The sequence below is a fragment of the Narcine bancroftii genome, chromosome 9 (assembly GCF_036971445.1).
Source record: "Narcine bancroftii isolate sNarBan1 chromosome 9, sNarBan1.hap1, whole genome shotgun sequence".
Lineage (NCBI taxonomy): Eukaryota > Metazoa > Chordata > Chondrichthyes > Torpediniformes > Narcinidae > Narcine > Narcine bancroftii.
The window spans coordinates 115,933,691-115,957,799 of record NC_091477.1 but is presented as its reverse complement, the minus strand read 5'-3'; the positions used below and the strand labels follow the sequence as shown (position 1 = coordinate 115,957,799).

At 45.9% G+C, this 24,109-nt stretch overlaps 1 protein-coding gene across 4 annotated transcripts in view; it reads left to right on the top strand.

Annotated features, from left to right (window-relative positions):
- Positions 1-24,109, top strand: part of hltf (helicase-like transcription factor) — a 67,883-nt gene that overhangs the window by 11,665 nt on the left and 32,109 nt on the right. For all 4 annotated transcript variants that reach the window (XM_069897406.1, XM_069897407.1, XM_069897408.1 and 1 more), the window contains 9 exons: positions 258-391; positions 1,416-1,516; positions 6,808-6,882; positions 10,551-10,742; positions 12,347-12,430; positions 14,128-14,215; positions 15,135-15,228; positions 22,867-22,946; positions 23,148-23,216. In XM_069897406.1, coding sequence (XP_069753507.1) covers positions 258-391; positions 1,416-1,516; positions 6,808-6,882; positions 10,551-10,742; positions 12,347-12,430; positions 14,128-14,215; positions 15,135-15,228; positions 22,867-22,946; positions 23,148-23,216 — 917 coding nt within the window. The remainder of the gene's footprint in view (positions 1-257; positions 392-1,415; positions 1,517-6,807; positions 6,883-10,550; positions 10,743-12,346; positions 12,431-14,127; positions 14,216-15,134; positions 15,229-22,866; positions 22,947-23,147; positions 23,217-24,109) is intronic.

The following is a 24,109-nucleotide window of genomic DNA, read 5'->3' as shown; positions in this document are numbered from 1 at the left end:
CCAGGAGTGATGACCTCCCCCAGCCAGAAGTGGAGCTGGCAGAATCTTGCGCCCACCAGGTTGGATTTCGGCAGCGTTGAGTCCACCTGTGCGGCTGAGATTTGTTTCCCGCCCTATGGCAAGACTGCATATTTGTTGTCGGCGGCTGTTTTATAATGGTGTCATTTCAGTCAATAACTGTGGAGGGGGGGGGGGGGTGGGTGGCTGTGAATCACTGCTTTATGTGGATAAATGCCTGCTTGCCCTTTTCCCATCAGGGTTGTCCCCTACGGCGCTAACAACGTGTTCACCATGCCTGTGCAGCTTTCCTTCTGGGGAAAAGAGGAAAACCGCAGCGCTGTTTTGGAGAGGTTGAAACTACATGGCTTCAAGCTGGCACCTCACAATAAAGGTAAGATCCCAGCAGTTTTGGGACCCCACACTCACCTCACAAAATCTCTTCGTCACTATAAAGTTTTCTCGACATCATTTACAATACAAAAACCTGCTGAAGAAATTCAGCAGGTCATGTGTGTCCATAGGGCGTGAAGGGCACCCCTTTATTTCCTGCTGAGTTTCTGCAGCATGCTTGTGTATTGCACTCGACCCCAGCATCTGCAGACTTTCTTGTTTAACTTCTCAAGATCACTGAAGCATTCTTAAATAGGACTCGAGGAATCCATCCAGCGCACAGTATCTTCAACCCACTGCTATAAAGAAGGAGGAACAGGAGCATCAGAATCAGGACTGCCAGGCTGGGGAATGGCTTCTTTTCATAGGCTGTGAGAGTGATGAACAGTAACCTGTAACCATGAGAATCATCCCAAATATTTGTAAAGGTACACAATCCTTTATCCGGACATCTAAAATCCGGAAAGCTCCAAAATCCGGCAAATGGGGAAGAAAAAAGTCGGGTGAGCGAGTGACCGGCGGCGTGAGACGGGCGGGTGAGGAGGAGAGACCGGCAGAGCGAGTCGGGCGGGGGAGAGACCAGCAGCGCGAGTCGGGCGGGGGGAGGGAGACAGCAGCACGACTGGAAGGGGGTGGGGGTGGATACGACAGCACAATTCGGGTGGGCTTAAATTTGGGTTTCCGAAAAATCCGAAATTTGGAACACACTGTCCCCCAAGGGTCCCAGATAAAGGATTAGGTACCTGTACATACATTTATTTTGATTACTTATGCGATCATTATGTATTGTGTGTTTTTGTGCGTATGTGTGTGATAGTCTCTCTTATAATCAGATGAATATAAACTTGAACTTTGCCTTCTGCAGTTTCATTCATCTCACTTGAACATAACTTCCTCCCTTCTGTCCTCGTATGAGCCAACTTTGGAAGGATGATCAAACTTTAGAACGACAGCATGTGGCATGGACCACGTCAATGCCGACAATTGTTGGGGAGTACAACAATTTGACCTGCTTTTCTTTTTAGGCGGTGGATTCACTGAAGCGTGGTCTGCAATGGGATCCTCCAGAGCTGGTCCAAGTTACAAAGCTCCTGTGCACACTGCTGTGCAGATGACAGCAGAACAGGTGAGGGTGTATTTTAACATTGGAGTTTCCCGGTTACAAATGTGGAATTTTCCATGTCCCTTTCAAGAAACTTCCACGTAGGTATTACAACCAAATTAGTATGTCAGCGGGCAAATCACTGTTCTAAATTGCCTTCAAGAAGGGTTTAAGTCCGAAATGTCAGTTGTATATTTTTACCTCCTGTGGATACCACGAAGCCTGCTGAGTTCCTCCAGAATTTTTGTGTTTACGGTACAACCTGATATGGAATTTAAAGGATTTAATATTTCCTCAGATACTGTACAGTTTAAATATGCCTTCCATAATCTTTGGACAAAGACACTTTTTTTCCTTTATTTGTGCCTGCAAATTTAAAGCTTAAAACTACAAAGTTTTACATTTGTATTCAAACAATTCACTTGTAATTGAAGTGCATATTCCAGATTTTATTCAAGGTGATTTGTATACGTTTTGGTTTGACCATGTAGAAATTATATGGCCATTTTTAATTGCTTTATTGGTGCAGGTATAAGAGAGCTAGGCTTCAAGGCTTTTCATAACCTTTGGAGTCTGTAGCTATTTTTTCCACATGAGGACCAGAGTTTTGTCCATGAAAGTTTTAAAAAAGCAATTATGAGGCTGAAAAACAAGAATAAGACAAGAGACATCACCCAAACCTTGGGATTACCAAAATCAACTGTTTGGAACATCATTAAAAAAAAAGAGCGCACTGACAGGCCAAGGAAGACTCCACTGCCGATGACCGAAAAATCCCCAAATCCCTGTCAGACAGATCTGAAACATTCTTCAGAGGAGGTAGGTGTGGATGTGTCATTGTCTACTGTCCGCAGAAGGCTTCATGAGCAGAAATACAGAGGCTGCGCGGCAAGATGCAAACCAATGCGAAGGTGGTATGCTTTGGATCTTAGGCAGTTCCTTCACTTTGCCCTTGCCATTATTGGTCTCCTCTGTCCACACAACCTTTTTCCTGAATTCTGCAGGCTCTTTTAATACTTTTTGGCAAAATCTGATCCTCGTGTAGAAAAATGGCAACCACAGACTCGAGATGTGATCAAAAGCTGAGAAGCAAGCCCATCTCTCTTATACCTGCACCAATGAAGCAATTAAACATACCTGAATACTCACAAACCCCTGTGAAGGCAAATGTCTCAAACATATGGTGCCCTGAAAGGAGGGGACTAAGTACAAAAAGTGCTGTAATTTCTACATGGTCATAACCTTGAATATAATCTGCAACATGCACTTCAATTATATGTGAATTGTTTGAATGCAAATTTCTAACTGTGGAGCACAGGGGAAAATAAAAGAATAAAGGTGTCTTTGTCCCAAACATGGAGAGCCCTCCTATGGATGCTGTGAGACCTGCTGAGTTCAGATTTAACCTATTTAAACCTAATGTTAATTTACATTAACCCTAATGTACATTATATCACATACAATCCTGAGATTCCTTTTTCCTGCAGGTGCAGTAGAATTGCCACTAATTGGTAGTGCAAAAAAAACTGTACACAGCGTAAACATGTATTACTGTGTAATACAGAGAGAACAAAAAGAAAATCAATAAAGTGCACAAATAAGAGTCCTTAAATGGGTCTCTGATTGAGTTTGCTGTTGAGGAGTCTGATGGTGGAGGGGCAGCAGCTGTTCCTGAACTTGGTGATGTGAATCTTGTGGCACTCATACCTCTTTCTTGATGGCAGCAACGAGCATAGAGCTTGTGCTAGGTGGTGTAGGCCTGATGATTGGGGCGCTCTCTGTATATGCTCAGTACTGGGGAGGGGTTTTCCTGTGATGTCCTGGGCATTTCTGTGTTTACAGTACAACCTGGTATGGAACTAAAGGGTTTGATATTTCCCCAGATACTAGGCAGTTTAATTGCATTGATGTCCTTAATAGTATTGAGAGCTCTTGGGAACAAGCCTACCTTTCAAACATCAATGGTTGAAATGTCAGTCATTCTCCCACTGATGCTACTTGATATGTTGAGTTCATCCAGCAAAGGGTGTTTAGCTTCAGATTCCATCATCTGCCGTCTCCTGTGTGTCATAGATACAGGAGTCAATGGCAAGGTCAGGTTTAAATTCCCATTCAGGTGCAGAGGTTGGAGGTGCTGTCTCAGAACTTTGATCCTGATTTTAATGCTCTCTATGCATACCCTGTGACTATGTTGTGTGTTGTGGTGTCCTTCCACATCCCAAAGCAAGTCAATTAGCTGCTGTAAATCAGCCCCCTTAATAAAGAAAATAAATATAAAGGGGATTTGATGGGACGAGTGGGTACTAATAACTGTTAGGGCATCGAGGAAACAGAGGGCGAGTGGGACTCGTGGAATCTGACATGGGATTGGTGTTAAAATTGAGCTCCTGTCAAGATACAAAAAGTATAACCAAGCCACACAGTACAGTTCAAACAGACTCTAAGAATAATGGTAGCAGGAATGAGCAGCCTGCAGTGTTGGGTAGACAAGGTCACCTCACTAAGACTGTTTGGTCTTATTCAAATAATCCAGGGCAAGGGAGCAATATTCTTGCATGCAAATTAGAAAGTTATCTCTTTGAAAGTATTGTTACAAGTTGAGGCATTGCAGTCAATATTTGCACATTTCTAAAGACAGGAAAATGGTTAGCATCAATTGGCTTTTTACATGTACATGTTATAATTAAAAGATATGAATTTGTAGCATATACAATGGAAGCTGCTTGCAATATACGGTGTTCTGTCTGCCTTAGTCTCATTTATTAACACTTGCAAATGCCGTTCTGTTTGACAGGCATGTGCAGCTTGTTGGAGGCATTTAGGTATTGAAGGTATTATGTAGTCTCGAGCCTGGGGGAGAGAGCTGTGATTACCTTGAAACTTTTTTTAGGGCAGATTCTAATTTCCTGTCTGAAAAGTCCCTTGGCTTAATATTTGTCACTTCCTTCCAGCATTTTCTCTGGAAGTCTGTGACTTTATTTCTGTAACAGCTGGTTTTCTCATAATTGATATTTCTAGGTAGGCTATAAACCTTCTACATTGGAGTGGTTGAGTTGTTTAGATGGTGGGGTTAACGTAGCAGTTAGTACTGAGCTATTTACAGCGCCAGCGGCCCTGTAAGGATTTTGTACGTTCTTCCCATGACATATAGGATTGGTAGATTGGGTATAATTGGGGACTGCAGGATTCATTGGCTGGAATCTGCTTCTACAGTGTTGGAATTAAGAGACTGGGTGGGCTGGGAGTGTTTTCCTTGGGCCAAAGGCTGAGGGGTGACCTTATTCTTTGGCTTGGCTTCGCAGACGAAGATTTTTGGAGGGGTAAATGTCCATGTCAGCTGCAGGCTCGTTTGTGGCTGACAAGTCCGATGCGGGACAGGCAGACCTTATAGAGGATGGACACAGTTCTTTTCCAAAGATGGGCGGAATTTAACACTGGAGGTGAGGGGGAAAAGAGAAGGGGCACCTTTTCCACATGCAAGGGGTCGTGGGTATATGGAACAAGTTGCCAGAGCAGGTGGTCGAAGCAAGTTTAAAATGCATTTAGACAGGTTTATGGAAAGGACTGATAAGGGCCAAATGCAGGCAAATAGGACAAGCTCAGGGAGATACCTTGGCTGAGGGCCTGTTTCTGTGCTGTAGAACTGAATCCTTGACTTCATTGACCTGATGGGCCACCTCAGACTTGTTATATCTAAGATGTTCCCGATTCTTTTTTATTGTCATGTAATAAAACAGAAAATGTAATATTGCACAAAATTTCTTTTAGTCTGCCATAGGGCAGACAAGTCTCCATTAGTGTTGTCCAGCTCCTTACAGTGAGACATGAAGACAGTCCCGTTTCAGAGGGCAACGGTGCATCAACTTTCCGTTTCTGCATTTGGAGTCACATAACGACCATGTCAATCAAAATATTTGAGTTGGAATTAAGACCGTGTGGAGGTGTTAATACTGATACTAGTATTTTAAATTCTAGAATTTGCTTCATTAACTGAATTTAAATATACTATGATGGGCTTTGAACCATCACTCTGAGCATCTGGTTAACTAATTTAACCATGCCAACCCTCTGCACAGCGACCCTTCAGCCAAAGGTGTTAGGCAGTAATCGGACCCAAGGCTTGCTTTGTTTAAGCTCTCCTCACTGCCTGCTGCCACTGAGACTCCTTCCTTCTGCACCAGGCAGTGTATGGAGGGGGGACCTCGCAAGCTTCTATTTGTATTTAAAGTTATTGACCACACAGAAGGAGCCATTTCTGGTGAGAGGAAACTGGAGGATCCAGGGAGAATGCCCGCAGGCCACAGGGTGAGCATACAAACGTCTTGCAGCCAGTGCCAGATTTTAACCAGGGTCTCTGGGGCTGTAATAGCGTTGTGACCATAATTTGGGAAGTGCCTTCCATGTCCCTTCAGCTGTGATTTGACAGGGCTTTTGAGATGTGTAATGCAGGATATTTCAATCAGGAGTCATAGAATCCTTAGCCCATGTCCATGTCAATTTGCTTGTCCACACCAGTGCTTTTCAAACACCCTCTTACATTCACATTCCACCTCAAGTAATCCGCATGTCATAGTTGCTCTGTGATTAGTAAGGGATTGCTGAAGGTGGGATGTGAGTGGAAAGAAAATGGTTCGAAAACCACTGTTTTAATCATCCCTCATTGACTCGTTATGTGCACGGTTTCATAACTCCAAAGGAAATGGGCCAATGACAATTTTTCTCAAACAAAATATTTCAGTAACAATTGGGTCTAGAGCAGTGGTTCTCGACCTTTTTCTTTCCACTTACATCCCACTTTAAGCCATCCCGTACACATTACAGAGTACTTATGGCATAGGGATTACTTAAAGTGATATGTGAGTGGAAAGAAAAAGGTTGAGAACCACTGGTCTAGAGCACTGATTCTCATCCATCCCTTCCCACTCACATATCACCTGAAGCAATCCCTTACCAATCACAGAGCACCGATGGCACAGGGATTGCTTCAGGTGGATTGTGAGTTTAGGGGTGCAATTTGAAAACCACTGGTCCACACTAATGCCATTTGCCTGCGTGAGGTCTGTGTCCCTGCATGCTTTCCCTATTTAAGTTTCTGTCTGAGTGTCCCTTAAACAGAGATGTGTCCACTTCCACCATCCCCTCTGTCAGTGAGTTCCAGATATAAACCACTCTCTATGGACCAAGGGGAGCTCTTGCCTACTCAACGTAGGCTCCTCATCATTTTGTGTACTTTTATTAGATTATCAGCCACTTTGGAATTACTTTTATTCTCGTTTTATTTGCTCCCAACTTTGAGAATTAATTTTCTTTTGCAGCTAAAGAATGAATTTGACAAGATTTTTGAAGATCTGAAAGAGCATGACAAGACTCGGGAAATGGAGCCAGCTGAGGTGAAGCGAACCGTTGTTGAACTGTTGTTAGAGCAATTAATGTAGTCGCGTGAAAATATAAAAGGCTTTTGAGCTCCTGTGAAGCAGCTTGGAATGTTTCACCACACTAGGAAGCTATATAAATGCCAATTTTTGTACTCTGGCCTTGTGGAATGTAGTGTTAGGCTTAGACTTGTGGTTGGATAATGATTATGTTTGTTTGGGCAGGACAGCAAAGGGGTGGCGGGCAATGCTGATGGGGAAGCTATGTGTGTCCTCCACATCGTTAGCTTTTCCACTCTGTTTAGTGTCATCAGAAAACTTTAATTCACTGTATGGTCCTCTCCTCCAAATTGGTTATGTATATTGCGAACAGATGTGGACCCGGTGTCGATTCCTTTGTCTACCACTAACCACTGATGCCATCCAGATCAACACCCATTTATCCCAACTCTTTGCCTTCTATCGATTAACCAATCCTTCATCCAGGCTAATACAGTTCTCCCGACTCCCTGCATCCTCATCTTTTTTTTTTTTAAATTTTTTATTTTTCACACCATAAATCACATTAGCCATGATATACACTATTTCTTTTTCACACATATACAGTGACTTTTTCTTCCCCCCCCCCTTTCCTCCCAAACCACCCCCCCACCCCCCCCTCTCATCCATTTTAGGTATACAATCTAGGTTGCATTAAGCCAGTCAGACAATGTTGTCATTCAACAAAATTACACCAGAAATTCTACTGAGTCCATTCTTTTCTTTCCTTCTCCTTCCATCAACTTAGGTACTGTTTGTCCCCGGTAGGTTTTCGCTATTGTATCCTGCATCCTCATCTAATGCAGAAATCTTTTGTGCGGCTTCTTCTAGAACGCTCTCAGCCAATCTAAGAATTGCATATCCACCTATTCCCTGTCATGCCCTCCCACCCATATCCATCTGTGACCTCTTGCCTGTGGGCCTGTGCTCCTCCCCTGCTACTCCCTCCCCTCGATTTTATTCGGATCTCTCCCGAGGGGTTTTATCTATGCTTCATGAGGACACCGCGTGACCTGCTTAGTTTCTTCAGTAATTGTGTGTAAATTAAAGACACAGTGTCTGCAGATTTTCTTATTCCCCTCTATCCTTGTCTTAAAAACTTGACACTGTTTTAAAAATGATCAAGGTTCCTTTTATTGTTATGTAAATAGTACATAAAAATGTAATATCTAGATTGTATCTCTCTTATCGAGTGCTCTGTGGTCCAGCACATTTGAATCTGCCACCGCTAGTACATATTCCTTACAGACAGCGCACGACCCGAATACCGGTCCCGATCACTGGTTCTGTGAAGGCATTATGCTAACTGCCGTCCAGCAGCATTATTTACTGTTTTAAACTTTGTTCTACCTTTGATATGTTTACCTGGGGGTTCCCTTAGGGGTCAATTTCTGTTTTCTAGCATTTTCTGTGGTCCGGCAATGGCCAAGTCGCCAGATTAAAGTGATGTATCCTGTATATGATGTAATTAAACTTTTGTCTGCCATAAGGCAAACAAAGAATTGCCATGAGCATTGCCTGGTGCCCCTAACAATAGGAGAAAGAGAAGGAAAAGAGAGTCCCTTCAGAGACACTGAGTGTCAAAGCATAGGACAAATTCTCCTCTATTTTAAACACTGATGTGGGATGCTGGTCCAGTGTGAGAGGACAGATTGGGCTTCCACTTAAACCCTTTGTTGTGATACAACCCCACTACATTGACCACCCTCCTACTGGCCTACTGCAGGGGGCGATCACTGTACCTACAGGTAGGCAGCCTGGGAGGCTGGCCCCACCTACTCGCTGTCAATCACCGGCCCATATTAAGACTTGTGCCGGCCCCTTTGATAGTCAGTCCTGCACGTGGAGCCAGGAAGGTACTGAGATCTTGTGTACACGAGTTTAAGCAGATTAAAGCCTACGTACTTAGTGCCTGAATTCTACACACAGCAGCGCTCACACCCTTCTATAATACAGAGTACCATTGACCACTTTGTGTAGTAACTGCGCACCAAAATCTCTGGAGGGAGATGACTCCTCCCACTCAGAGGCACAAAGTCAAATCTCACTGGGTGTTAGGAGCTTTGTTCTCTGAAAATTGGAAATCTTGGGCTTTGGGAAGTTACTCGTCATGTTATTGCTGATTTGGACTAGTAGATGGTGCTGTTCGCAAGCTCTCCAACAATCTTGACCAGCTAGCATTTCTAAAACGTTTGCAGGGTCACCTTGCAGACTGCAACAATGTTACTGGCAACTTGCTGGCCTTTTAACAGATGCAAAATATTTGGATTAGTTCTTAAGCAGCGCACCAATTATTGCATTCTGCCCACTTTTACTGTTTCATTTCTAATGTGATGCATTAGGTCTCATTTAGTAGACAGCACTGACTTTTTAAAAAATTATTTATCTGTTTGTATATTAATCGGGATGAATGTCGGAGAGTCTAGATCAGGGCGGGCGAACCTTTTTGGTTGTGGGCCACATACAGAGTCACGGGCCAAACAATATTAAGCCCGGCATTTTTCAACCATTTGCACTGCAAGAAAATGTGTTTATAGACCAGAAAACCCCTGTGCCATTGAAAATTAATTTTCTATCAAAATAACTACACGACACTACTGAACAGATCAACTGTTGACATTAGTTATTTTATTGATGAGCTCACATATTGGAATCGGCATTTCTGTATCTGCTGCTCTTTAATTTAAATGAATAGAATAATATTCTTTAAAACTCTCATTCAAAAAGCAGTGCAAAATAAAAGTTTTTTAAACTGAGGTAGATATTTTTTTTAATGAGGTAAACTTTTTAATCGATGTATACAGTTGCTGCCGTTGTATAGGATGATCATCAAACTTAAAATTTTTACCTTAAAATTGGGGGTCATCCGATACAAAGAGAATAAAATTCTTACCAAGATGACTGAAGACGCAACACCGCCACCCACCGTCTTCCTGCTGGCTCAGGCGCAATCTTGTGCATGGATTGTTAGTTATTTGCGAGGTCTTGGTGGGGTCCATCCATCTGGTCTGGCTTTAAACGGTCTGTTACAGGAGGCAGCAATGGTTTATTTTAAAATATGCAAATAATATTTAGACATTTAACCGATAACTTGTTATTAAAATACTGTGATTTGTTTTTAACAGCATCCACTGGTCAAGCAGTAAGTGGCAGATTTTTTGGGATGGAGGGCGGGATTAACTTATTCAAACTGTATCGCTCAAAACCAAAATTTTAGGTGAAAATTCCAGGTGCCCTATATAGAGTTGTCCTATACGGCATATACGGTAACATTTGCAACCATCTAGTAGTAGTTGTACAAAATGGCTGCAACATCTAGTGTTGAAACAAAGTAGTGCAATGTTCACACTGTGCAAGTTATTGTTGGAGACGATGTTCTAATGGGCCATCCACCCTTGCTCAAGATTTTTCCACCGAGGGACTAAATTTAGTATCCTTGATACAATCTTGAGCTTCCATTTAAACTCTTATAATGTACAGCACCAATGGATGATTGTATGGCTGACTCCGGGTCAGAAAAGCAAGCCTTCAACTTCAGAGGCAGGAGCCAGCTCTGCTGGGCTGTGATGTTGCATGGTGATGCCCTGCATAGAAACTATCCTTGAAGGACCCTCTTCTAGCCCGATGTTTAAATTTTGTGCTCGCAGGCTGTCCGCACACCATTGCTGCCTCATCAGAAGCAGGCGCTGGCCTGGATGGTGCTGAGGGAAAACAACACCGACCTTCCTCCATTCTGGGAGCAGAGAAATAACATGTTCTACAATCTGCTGACAAACTTCGCAGAAAAGGAGAGACCTGAAAATGTTCACGGAGGCATCCTGGCTGACGACATGGGTCTGGTAAGAGATCATTCTTGTAATTCTCTAATCTTTCTTTTTAAAATATTTTTATTGTTTAACGTATAAGCATAAATACAGAATTGAAAATTACATAATTCATTTGTCTACAAATAAGCAAAAAATGTAGATAAAACGACATCAATAATTGCTTATAAAACTTCAAAAATATTTAATTGAAATGATTTATGAGACCCGTTTATTGAAATAACTTGAATAAAAGAAAAACTAAATCTAATCTAACCCCTCCCTGTAATCAAGGTTACCTCATATAGAAAAAAAATGAAACTGTCACTGTTTAGTATTAGTGCTGAATATCTATATATTGTTACTGACGTGGTTCACGGTGAAGAGTAAAATAAAAAATTATCTAACAAAAGAATAATATCAAACTAGAATTTCCCAATGAACTCTTGTCTCATTCATTCAAAGGATGATTAACACTCATCCTGATGGTTATGGTACCCAAGCAGTTGTGAGTTTGAGCTAGTTATCTACAGCTTGTTAATTGCAAATTCTGGCATTAAATTCAATACATTTGGAAATATATTAGTTAAGTATATGGGGAGAAAGTACAAACTTTTTACAAACAGTACCGATTTCAAACCCGGACCGTTTGCACTGCAACAGTGTTACGCCACTTTACTGCCCCATTTTCCCAATAACCCTTAATTCCCCCTATCATTTGAATATCTGTCCATATGTGTCTTGAGTACATTCAGTTAAGCAGCCTGTGTTGCTTCTTTGGGTAGAGAATTCTACAGATTCGTCACTCTCTGGAAGAAGCAGCTCCTCCTTGTAGTCTATTTTAAATAAATCTACTCCCCTGAAACCTTGAGACTATGTCCCCTAGTTCTAATCTCACCTGCCAGTGGAAATAACCTCCCTGCTTCTTTCTTATCTAAATTCTAATGCGTATGGTCTGATCACCACTCACGCACTTCCTATAATTCTTTAATCTCATTGAATATTCATCCTGAAGTTATCCAAAGTTAAACTCGTGTAATATATGCTGTATCCAGTTATCAGTGTACACCATGAAACATTATTGTTATTACAAACTTGAAAAATACTTTTAAAATGTACGGGTGAGTTTGAGTCAAGTTGTATTTTTATGTCGGATCATTCGTAATGGTCGGAGCCCTTCTATGTGAAAATGCGAAACTTTAATCCTGAGCATCATATCATGTTGAGACTACGAAGAACCAAATATCTCCATGAGAGCTACCCTGCAGAAAAAACCATCCGTTGTTAACAGGCCCTTCCAGCCCCCCGAGCCCGTGCAGCCTAAATACCCCAATTAACCTGCAGCTGAAGGGTGAGACATGTGGAGAACATGACAAACTCCTGACAGAGAGCGCTGGATTCAAACCCGGGTCGCTGTCACTGTTACAGTCTTGCGCTAACCGCTACGCTAACTGTGCCATCAAAAGAAAATCCCTCTCTCAAAGGGTAAAGTTCTTCTGTCACTATCCCGTGAGACTAACTTTCTTATGAGTATATTTGGAACGTGGGCAGGGATGCTAACTCCTTGCTCCTTCCGAGGATGCTCCTTGCATACACTCCATGCCTTGAATCTACAATGTAATCTTGTGGTATTTTTCCAGGGAAAAACGTTGTCGACCATAGCAATAATCCTTACAAACCATCACTGCGGAAAGCCGCTTCGCACTGAAAAATATACAGAGAAGGTAAGATTTAAAACAGACACATTCCATTTGGTTGAATTTGTGTATAATGCTTATTACTGAACTGGTGTTATTTTTATACCTTCCCAAAACAATGGTCAAACCTATTATTGAGTCAAACGGTTTTACAAACCAGCAAGTCAATAGATGAAGAATAATAGCTTTTGTACACTGGATTTTGCAATAGCTGCTTTCATTATTGTCCCCAAATTAACAGATGACGAACAGTAACGTCTTTGCTGGGTGTGTCAATGGCCACCTTTTTTTTCGTGCATTCTCTCTTTCCTTTCTCCAGCTGTAAGAAAAGTGCTCAGTTTTTTAAGACAGGTTTCAAAGTATCTGTAGTACAAAGCAAGTTAAATGTGTTCCAGTCAAACATTCAAATCAAAGTTGCCCTATGAAATCCTTCTATTTCATATGATTTAGACCAAACTCCAAAGGCAAGACCAAAATAAATTGGATCATTTTCATTTGTGTGAACTGTGATCCAAGTATTGTGACTGAAAGAAAAGTTCATGTAAAGTGGTTGGATTTTTTTTGTCCATTTCCTGTAAATGGCATTACTCCAAAGGTGTTTGGCAAAAAGAAACTTCCTTTAAACCAGTAAAAGAATCCATTATAAGTTTCCTTTGTCAAATGTTATATGTCAGAGAATGGGATGTTGCATCTTGAGCAAGAAAGACCCGTTTCAGACCTTCAACTTTCAAAGCGTCTAGGGATTGTGCATTTGGGGGACACGGGCCCATGGACTGGAAGGGCCTGTTACCGTGCTGAAGAGTACAACTCCAAAATGGTCGAGATCAGGCCTATGTCGGATGAACTTTTTTAAAGAACAGCCCAGTAGCAACAGCAAATCATTTGTATCAATATTTAAAGAACAGCAAAAAAACAAGGAAGGCTTTTTAAGCATTAATTCTCACAAAAAAAATGATGGCCGCCGCCGATCACTGAGACTTTCCAGCTGCCACAGCCGATCACCAAAACTCCCACCCGCTGCCGTCGATCCTTGACGTGGACCCATCGCTGCATCCGATCCCTGGGGAGGCTTCCTGGGCCACTGGAACTCTCATTGCCGAGTCGGTGGGCTCCTGACTCCCTGGTCACTGGAGCTCCCAACTCCAAATCCTCCCCTGCTAGGCATACTGAGCATGCACACTGGGGAAGGGAGCTCCGCTGTGCCGAGGAGGGAACGCCACTGAGCCCGAGGTCCCGCTCTTGCCTGAGATGCCGCTCTCCTCGATGATGCCGGGACAGGGGATTCTTCTGACTGTTTCCAGTTGGGAGACAGCGGCACACAGTTTGAGAGGGAGAGTTGGAGAGAAAAAAACCAATGGGGGAAGGTAAAGAAGGAATAGCAAGGGGAGGGAGTTACCTGAAACGTAGACAATAGTCATTCTAATTCCATGATTTGCTCATGAAGGGGATTGCAGACTCTGGGGGGGAGCAGCAAGCCGGCGCAGGGCACTAGAAATTGGAGAAACCCACCCCGTGCGGCATTCAAGGCTGCAAGAGCACTAAAGGCAAATCCACAGACACTCAGTGACTCTGAAGGCAATCTCTTTTGCTTTCTCTTATAATTAGGGGTACTGGGCAAAAGTTCAAGAATATCATGGAAATTGCATTTAACGTGACGATAAAAGGAACCTTGACCTTGATAAAGCAAATAATAAAACATTGGCTTTCTAATCTCTTAAATGTAGGAATCATATGGTTACAGAGAAGCAATGGGGAAAAGTTGCTTTGAAAGGCCCAGGAAGGCACCGTCCAGCACTATAGCAGCAGAACCTAGTAAGTGCTCTGTCATTTCTGTGTGGTAAATGGGAATTGACTTCAGAAAATATTCTTTAATGAATTGATGTGCCTGATTTTTAGTTTGGGGATTTAACCTTCTTATCATTTGTTGTAATAATTTTTAATTTGGAGATACAGCACGGTAACAGACCCTTCCGGCCCACGAGGCTACGTGGCCCAAATACACCCATGTGACCAATTAGTCTACAAACTCTGCACATTTTTAGAATGTGGGAGGAAACCAGAGCACCGGAAGGAAATCCATACAGACCCCTTACAGATGGGGGCAGATTCGAACCCAGGTCACTGGCGCTGTAATAGTGTTGCGCTAATTGCTACACTAACCTACCGTAGAAAATTGTGGCGTTAATACAAGTTAACCCTGAGTTACAATGGGGTTCAGTTCTGGGACTCGCACTGTAAATGATCGTAAGTTGAAATTGGGCGGAAAAAATGTGAAATTTCACCAAAAATAAAATGCGTTGAAATATCGTATGTTGGGACGTCGTAATAGGGGGTCTATCAGTATTTGATATTTGTTTTGAAAATGAACTAATCTCAGAAATGGAAATCTCCTGTATGTGTTGGCCTACAGCGAGAGAGACAATTTCAGTCCTTCCTCCGTCAATCCTCTCCTCCCCAACTGGCCATAATGTATGAGCTTTGTTTGGTCTGGGAGGTGCTGTCAAAGTGGAATGTGGTAGTTCGACTATTTTCACTTAATTTATTCATTAGAGTTGGAGATTTTTTAAAATTTTGGATTGCCTTCACTGGGGGTCATTTTCAGCGTCCATCCACCTTGTTAATTTTCTTTCTTTCTTAGTTTCGGCAGCTAAGTTAGATCACCAGTTAAACTTCAAGAATTGTTGAACATTTATTCACTGCTGTCCTCCTTTCCAATAATGCTCCCATCTAGATGCTGTCAACAGGAAAACAGTCTCAACGATTGATACCACAGGAAGTGTTTCTTCCTCGAGGTGTGATTTATTCACTTCATCGCATCCGAAAAGGTATCGTTAGGATGCATTGTTTCTTCTTGCTATTTACTCAATACTGTCTGTATCTGATTGTTAATATGCATAATTTAAAATTATTAATCTGGACTGTTCTCTACATATTTGGATTGAACTTGCTAATCCCTTTGGGTACGCTTCACATCACACAGTTCTCTGCTTAACTTTTTGCAGAAAAACAAACTGCCAATCACTTTTATCTAAAAAATTCTACGTAAAATGAAGTTTAATAATTTGCCCCTGTTTTAGAAACGGCGATCAAGATCCCCAAAACCCACACGAAGCGAGCTGCATTTTCGTTAATACAAACGCAAATAAAAACCTGGGCACCCTGAACTTGTTAGGTTTTTGGGCGGCACAGTTATTGTAGCGATTATTGCAGTGCCAGCCACCCGGGTTTGAATCTGCGAGGACACGCTCTTCCCAGGTCTGTCTGGGTGTCCTCCGATTTCCTCCCACCCCACGCTTGTAGATTAATTGGAGTATTTGGGCAATATGGGCTGGAAAGGGTCTGTTACCGTACGGTACATCTAAATTTAAAATTTAAGTAACCAATTCTGCCTTCTGAAATCCTTTGTGCACCACTAACAAGGTCTTTTCTCTCTCTCTCTCTCTCTCTCTCTCTCTCTCTCTCTCTCTCTCTCTCTCTCTCTCTCTGCTCTGTGTTGACCTGTGCAATTCCAGTCAAATTGAGGCCAGCACCTTCAGTGCATTCCCCTCGCCCTAAAATCAATATCTACCACCTCTAAGAATGTATAATGATTTGTCACGGGCTTTTTCTAGTGGTAGAAAATTCCACAAGTTCATGGTCTGGGAGTATGTTTACTCCTCAGAGTCATGGACTCTGACCCTTGGTCCTGGATGCCCTGACTACCAGCAAATCCCTTCTTTCTAATCTGTTCAGTATTGTTAGAATTGTAAGCAGAGAAATGTGTTGGAGGAACTCGGCGAGTCTCGCAGCATCCATAGGAGGTGAAGATACATAATCAATGTTTCGGCCCTGAGCTCTTCTTCAAGGTTCCTGCAGTTATGTATCTTTACTGCCTATGGACATTGCGAGACCTGCTGAGCTCCTCCAGAATTTGTCTTTTCACTACAATCACTAGTCTGCAGATTTTCATGTTTCTCTGTTAGAATTGTGTCAGTTTCTAAGAAATCGCTCTTTCTTTGGAGGGAGGGCATCCTTGCGGATGAGATGTTAACAGAAAGCCTCATCCTTTCACCCATAGTCCGTCACTGCACTAATGTGGAAAAAGAATCATGATCACAGATAGAGGTTCAGCATGGAAACAGGTGCAGTCGGTCCCCCTGACTGTCAGGTGCAGTCGGTCCCCCTGACTGTCAGGTGCAGTCGGTCCCCCTGACTGTCAGGTGCAGTCGGTCCCCCGGACTGTCAGGTGCAGTCGGTCCCCCTGACTGTCAGGTGCAGTCGGTCCCCCGGACTGTCAGGTGCAGTCGGTCCCCTGGACTGTCAGGTGCAGTCGGTCCCCCGGACTGTCAGGTGCAGTCGGTCCCCCGGACTGTCAGGTGCAGTCGGTCCCCCGGACTGTCAGGTGCAGTCGGTCCCCCGGACTGTCAGGTGCAGTCGGTCCCCCGGACTGTCAGGTGCAGTCGGTCCCCCTGACTGTCAGGTGCAGTCGGTCCCCCGGACTGTCAGGTGCAGTCGGTCCCCCTGACTGTCAGGTGCAGTCGGTCCCCCTGACTGTCAGGTGCAGTCGGTCCCCCTGACTGTCAGGTGCAGTCGGTCCCCCTGACTGTCAGGTGCAGTCGGTCCCCCTGACTGTCAGGTGCAGTCGGTCCCCCTGACTGTCAGGTGCAGTCGGTCCCCCTGACTGTCAGGTGCAGTCGGTCCCCCTGACTGTCAGGTGCAGTCGGTCCCCCTGACTGTCAGGTGCAGTCGGTCCCCCTGACTGTCAGGTGCAGTCGGTCCCCCTGACTGTCAGGTGCAGTCGGTCCCCCTGACTGTCAGGTGCAGTCGGTCCCCCTGACTGTCAGGTGCAGTCGGTCCCCCTGACTGTCAGGTGCAGTCGGTCCCCCTGACTGTCAGGTGCAGTCGGTCCCCCTGACTGTCAGGTGCAGTCGGTCCCCCTGACTGTCAGGTGCAGTCGGTCCCCCTGACTGTCAGGTGCACTCGGTCCCCCTGACTGTCAGGTGCACTCGGTCCCCCTGACTGTCAGGTGCAGTCGGTCCCCCTGACTGTCAGGTGCACTCGGTCCCCCTGACTGTCAGGTGCAGTCGGTCCCCCTGACTGTCAGGTGCACTCGGTCCCCCTGACTGTCAGGTGCACTCGGTCCCCCTGACTGTCAGGTGCACTCGGTCCCCCTGACTGTCAGGTGCAGTCGGTCCCCCTGACTGACAGGTGCAGTCGGTCCCCCTGACTGTCAGGTGCCGTCGGTCCCCCTGACTGTCAGGTGCAGTCGGTCCCCCTGACTGTCAGGTGCAGTCGGTCCCCCTGACTGTCAGGTGCAGTCGGTCCCCCTGACTGTCAGGTGCAGTCGGTCCCCCTGACTGTCAGGTGCAGTCGGTCCCCCTGACTGTCAGGTGCAGTCGGTCCCCCTGACTGTCAGGTGCAGTCGGTCCCCCTGACTGTCAGGTGCACTCGGTCCCCCTGACTGTCAGGTGCACTCGGTCCCCCTGACTGTCAGGTGCACTCGGTCCCCCTGACTGTCAGGTGCACTCGGTCCCCCTGACTGTCAGGTGCACTCGGTCCCCCTGACTGTCAGGTGCACTCGGTCCCCCTGACTGTCAGGTGCACTCGGTCCCCCTGACTGTCAGGTGCACTCGGTCCCCCTGACTGTCAGGTGCACTCGGTCCCCCTGACTGTCAGGTGCACTCGGTCCCCCTGACTGTCAGGTGCACTCGGTCCCCCTGACTGTCAGGTGCACTCGGTCCCCCTGACTGTCAGGTGCAGTCGGTCCCCCTGACTGTCAGGTGCACTCGGTCCCCCTGACTGTCAGGTGCAGTCGGTCCCCCTGACTGTCAGGTGCACTCGGTCCCCCTGACTGTCAGGTGCAGTCGGTCCCCCTGACTGTCAGGTGCACTCGGTCCCCCTGACTGTCAGGTGCAGTCGGTCCCCCTGACTGTCAGGTGCACTCGGTCCCCCTGACTGTCAGGTGCAGTCGGTCCCCCTGACTGTCAGGTGCAGTCGGTCCCCCTGACTGTCAGGTGCACTCGGTCCCCCTGACTGTCAGGTGCACTCGGTCCCCCTGACTGTCAGGTGCACTCGGTCCCCCTGACTGTCAGGTGCACTCGGTCCCCCTGACTGTCAGGTGCACTCGGTCCCCCTGACTGTCAGGTGCACTCGGTCCCCCTGACTGTCAGGTGCACTCGGTCCCCCTGACTGTCAGGTGCACTCGGTCCCCCTGACTGTCAGGTGCACTCGGTCCCCCTGACTGTCAGGTGCACTCGGTCCCCCTGACTGTCAGGTGCAGTCGGTCAGGTGCACTCGGTCCCCCTGACTGTCAGGTGCAGTCGGTCCCCCTGACTGTCAGGTGCACTCGGTCCCCCTGACTGTCAGGTGCAGTCGGTCAGGTGCACTCGGTCCCCCTGACTGTCAGGTGCAGTCGGTCAGGTGCACTCGGTCCCCCTGACTGTCAGGTGCAGTCGGTCAGGTGCACTCGGTCCCCCTGACTGTCAGGTGCACTCGGTCCCCCTGACTGTCAGGTGCACTCGGTCCCCCTGACTGTCAGGTGCACTCGGTCCCCCTGACTGTCAGGTGCAGTCGGTCAGGTGCACTCGGTCCCCCTGACTGTCAGGTGCAGTCGGTCCCCCTGACTGTCAGGTGCAGTCGGTCCCCCTGACTGTCAGGTGCACTCGGTCCCCCTGACTGTCAGGTGCACTCGGTCCCCCTGACTGTCAGGTGCACTCGGTCCCCCTGACTGTCAGGTGCACTCGGTCCCCCTGACTGTCAGGTGCACTCGGTCCCCCTGACTGTCAGGTGCACTCGGTCCCCCTGACTGTCAGGTGCACTCGGTCCCCCTGACTGTCAGGTGCACTCGGTCCCCCTGACTGTCAGGTGCACTCGGTCCCCCTGACTGTCAGGTGCACTCGGTCCCCCTGACTGTCAGGTGCACTCGGTCCCCCTGACTGTCAGGTGCACTCGGTCCCCCTGACTGTCAGGTGCACTCGGTCCCCCTGACTGTCAGGTGCACTCGGTCCCCCTGACTGTCAGGTGCACTCGGTCCCCCTGACTGTCAGGTGCAGTCGGTCCCCCTGACTGTCAGGTGCACTCGGTCCCCCTGACTGTCAGGTGCAGTCGGTCCCCCTGACTGTCAGGTGCAGTCGGTCCCCCTGACTGTCAGGTGCAGTCGGTCCCCCTGACTGTCAGGTGCACTCGGTCCCCCTGACTGTCAGGTGCAGTCGGTCCCCCTGACTGTCAGGTGCAGTCGGTCCCCCTGACTGTCAGGTGCACTCGGTCCCCCTGACTGTCAGGTGCACTCGGTCCCCCTGACTGTCAGGTGCACTCGGTCCCCCTGACTGTCAGGTGCACTCGGTCCCCCTGACTGTCAGGTGCACTCGGTCCCCCTGACTGTCAGGTGCACTCGGTCCCCCTGACTGTCAGGTGCACTCGGTCCCCCTGACTGTCAGGTGCACTCGGTCCCCCTGACTGTCAGGTGCACTCGGTCCCCCTGACTGTCAGGTGCACTCGGTCCCCCTGACTGTCAGGTGCACTCGGTCCCCCTGACTGTCAGGTGCACTCGGTCCCCCTGACTGTCAGGTGCACTCGGTCCCCCTGACTGTCAGGTGCACTCGGTCCCCCTGACTGTCAGGTGCACTCGGTCCCCCTGACTGTCAGGTGCACTCGGTCCCCCTGACTGTCAGGTGCACTCGGTCCCCCTGACTGTCAGGTGCACTCGGTCCCCCTGACTGTCAGGTGCACTCGGTCCCCCTGACTGTCAGGTGCACTCGGTCCCCCTGACTGTCAGGTGCACTCGGTCCCCCTGACTGTCAGGTGCACTCGGTCCCCCTGACTGTCAGGTGCACTCGGTCCCCCTGACTGTCAGGTGCACTCGGTCCCCCTGACTGTCAGGTGCACTCGGTCCCCCTGACTGTCAGGAGCCCATTGACACAACATCTGCCTTTAAATCTTTTAAAATTCTTCTCACATTCTCATCAGCTCCCTCCTTTACATGAGGAACAATGTACAGAGGCCCATTAACTTAACCAAGCCACACATTTTTGGGCTGCAGGAAGAAACCTAGGTAGAACATGGATGGTAAACTGAGAAGGGTGGCAGAACAGAGGGATCTGGGAATACAGATACATAATTCCCTGAAAGTGGTCTCACAGGCGGTTAAGGGTTGCAAATAGAGCTTTTGGCATATTAGCCTTCATAAATCAAAGTATTGAGTTGGGATGATATGGTTAAGTTGTATAAGACATTGGTGAGGTGAAATTTAAACTGTGTGCAGTTTTGGTCACCTAACTATAGGATTGAAAGAGTGCAGCTAAGATTTCAAGGATATTACTGGGACTTCAGAAACAGAGTTACAGGGAAAAGTTAAACAGGTTAGGATTTTATTCCTTGGAATGTAGAAGAATGAAGAGATTTGATAGAGGTATTTAAAATTATGAGGGGGACAGATAGTGTAAATGCAAGTTGCCTTTTTCCACTGTTGTTAAATGAGATACAAACCAGAAGGGTGAAAGGGGAAAGGTTTAGGGGGATCATTAGGGTGGAACATCTTCATACTGAGAGTGGTGAGAATGTGGAATGACCTGCCAGCTAAAATGGTGAATATGGTCTCAATTCTAACATTTAAGAAAAATCTGGTCAGGTACATGGATGGGAGGGATATGGAGGGCTATGGACTGGATTGGGACTAGGCAGAATAATAAATTGGCGCAGACTAGAAGGGCCTGTTTCTGTTCTGTAAGGTTCTGTGGTTCAAAACTGGAGTAGCTGGAGGAAGCCCATGCAGCCTAATGAAGAACGTGCAAACTCCACACTGACAACACCCAAGGTGACTGGAGCTGTGAAACCATGGCTCTACTAACTGTGCAGAGGAACATTTCCAACACCTTGAGAAAATTCCTCACTCAACCGGATGATTGACATGTTTTTATTGCCATTTATAGAATTTTTCTATCATTTTCCTGCATAGTACAAAGACCATCAGGACATTGAAATGACCTCATAACCTCTAAAGAGCTTTGGATACACTTAGGTCAAAAGGTGCTATGTAAATACATGTCTTTTTTTTTGACTGTTTTGTATTTATTTCTGCATTTACTACTGCTACGGGTTATATTTTATATATAAATATGTTTTTAAAAGAGATACATTGTGGGGTTTAGTATAGGTCACTTCACAAACAGATACTTCACATCTCATTTAAAATGCAAGAGCTTTGTTAAAGGCAGCCATGCAGGCACCAGTGCATTGCAAAAGACAATGGGACTGTTTTGGAAGGAATTTTTCAAAAGCAGGTGCAAATAGATCGAAACTCAGGCTCAAAGGCTGATGAGATCTTTTCAAATATTGGGTTTGGAGCTCTGCAAGGAGTCCTGGTTTTGCAAGCAGAGAGGAAAGAACCAACAGGATTTTCTTTTAGAGAGAGAGAAAGAGAACAGTTCTGCAGTGGCTTTTGGAGGCTGCAACATGCTGGCAGGCTTGTTAAAACCCCATTTTGAAGATGGGTTGTGAGTTCTGAGTTCATCTTGTTGAAAACCCTTGTAGTCCTTACAAGAGGAAATGGCTGGCTAGAGCGTTTCTTCTGAAATAAGGGGAACGAGAGGAACTCTGTGGTGACCTGCAAGAAGAGGTTATCATTTGGAAAACTCATGATGGGGCAAGTTTCTTCGGCAGGACACTGAAGTGGCTGATTGGAGGGAATTAGTTTGACTAACGAGTAACAAATCTCTCCCTGAAACCATCAAGAACTTTCCTGGGCAGTTACCATTTAAGCACCAGAGCCTGGAAAGTTCATAAATGTTAAATTCTGTGAATAGTATAAGAATTACCTGTTACTGGTGAACTTGGGGGAATGAAAAGTGAGATTAGGCTGTGAATCAAAGAACTTTCCTGAACATATACACATGCGCTTAGAATTAGAAGGGAGTTAAGTTAATAAGTTAAAGTTTGATCCTGTTTTTTATGTTTAAAGAAAATTAAAAGCAACTTTTGTTTAAGTAACCATTTGTCTTGGTGAATTTCTATTGCTGCTGGGTTTTGGGGTCCTCTGGGCTCGTAACACTACTCACTTGAATTTGGAAGAATAGGAGGGTATCTTATAGAAATATATAAAATCACGAAAGGCATAGATAAGATGAGGAACAAGTTGTTCCGATTTGTGGGGGAGACCAGGACCAGGAGACGTAGCCTCAAGATCCAGGAGAGTAGATTTAGGACGAAGATGAGGAGGAACTGCTCTTCCCAGAGGATGGTGAATATATGGAATTTGCTGACCATTGAAGCAGGGAGGCAACCTCAGTAAATATATTTGAGACAAGGATGGATAGATTTTTTACAAAGTAGGGGAATTAAGGGGGTATGGAGGTGGAGATGAGCCCATCACCAGATCAACCGTGATCTTGTTGAATGGCGGAGCAGATTGGATGACCTACTCCTGCTCCCATTTCTTATGTCATGTTCTTGTGTGTTCAAGTTTTATAAAAACGTATCTTTCTACGTAGGAAAAAGGCAGAGAATGTTAAATACACTTACGGCAGTGATTCGGAGAAGGACGAAGACTGCTCCCCAGCAGTGAAGAAAGGCAAGTGTCTGTTTCATTAGAAAATCACATAATTAATCTGAATCACTGAAACTCCTAAAGCATTATCTGGCCAATTTCAGCTTTCTGTGTGCGAATAGGCTGTTGCCATATTCCCTGTACTGGGCACACAGGTATTTCACTTGGCTGTATCGTGGGGTGAAGGGTTGTTATTGAAAACTAGCACTTCTTATTCCTTTGCAGTGAAAGAACAAGGACGAGGTCTGGCAGTTAAGAAAATGGAAGGGAAGCCTTCAAAGAGTGGGAAAAAAGGTAAACATTTATAAAAGTCCATAGTACGGAGGGATGCCTTTTCCATTTTTGTTTGTTTGATAAGACCGTAGAAAGTATCCTCAAGAATCACAGATGCTGGAACCTTGAGTATCCTATTCAGTCTGGATGTATCACAGCTTAGGCAACGATCACAACAAACCACAGAGACTGATAAACATAGCTCGGGCTATCACACAAACCAACCCCCTCTCCTCCCTTACTCCATTTTCACCTCCTACTGTATTGGTCGTTTGGAGCTACAGCGTGGTAACAGTCCTTGACGCCCACATTGCCCGAATACACTCGTGACCAATTATCCCACTAACCCCGTACATCATTTTTGGAACCTGGGAGGAAACTGGAGAAGACAGAGGAAACCCACGCAGACTCTGTGAGAACGGAATCCCTGATGCTGGTTTTGTAATAGTATTGCTACAACCACAACACTAACCCTGTTGCCCCAGAGTAGTGAAGTATTAAAGGATACTCCATCTGCTCGCACTCTCTTCCCCCTCCCCTGCCCATCCCACATCCTTTCAGGCAGAAGATGCAAGAGTTAGAAAACCAGCAGGTTCAGATGCATGGACAGTCTATTTCCTTCTGTTCTGACACTGTTCAATGGACCTCCAGTTAACACAAGATGATGCCCTGCACTGTTTAACTGTAGTTTTTCCCTGTCAACGCTGTACCCTGTTTTATGATTAACACTGTTTCTGTTGTTGATCTGCACTATGTAGAGGTTGACTTGCTGGATAGCATGCAAAACAAACTTTTCACAGTATTCTAAAAGTGAGCCATCTAAATTTCTGGTCTGTTTGTCTACGTGGGTGACACAGCAGTGCAGCTGGTAAGAAGCTGGCCTCTACCTCACAGCACCAGTGGCTTGGGTTTAA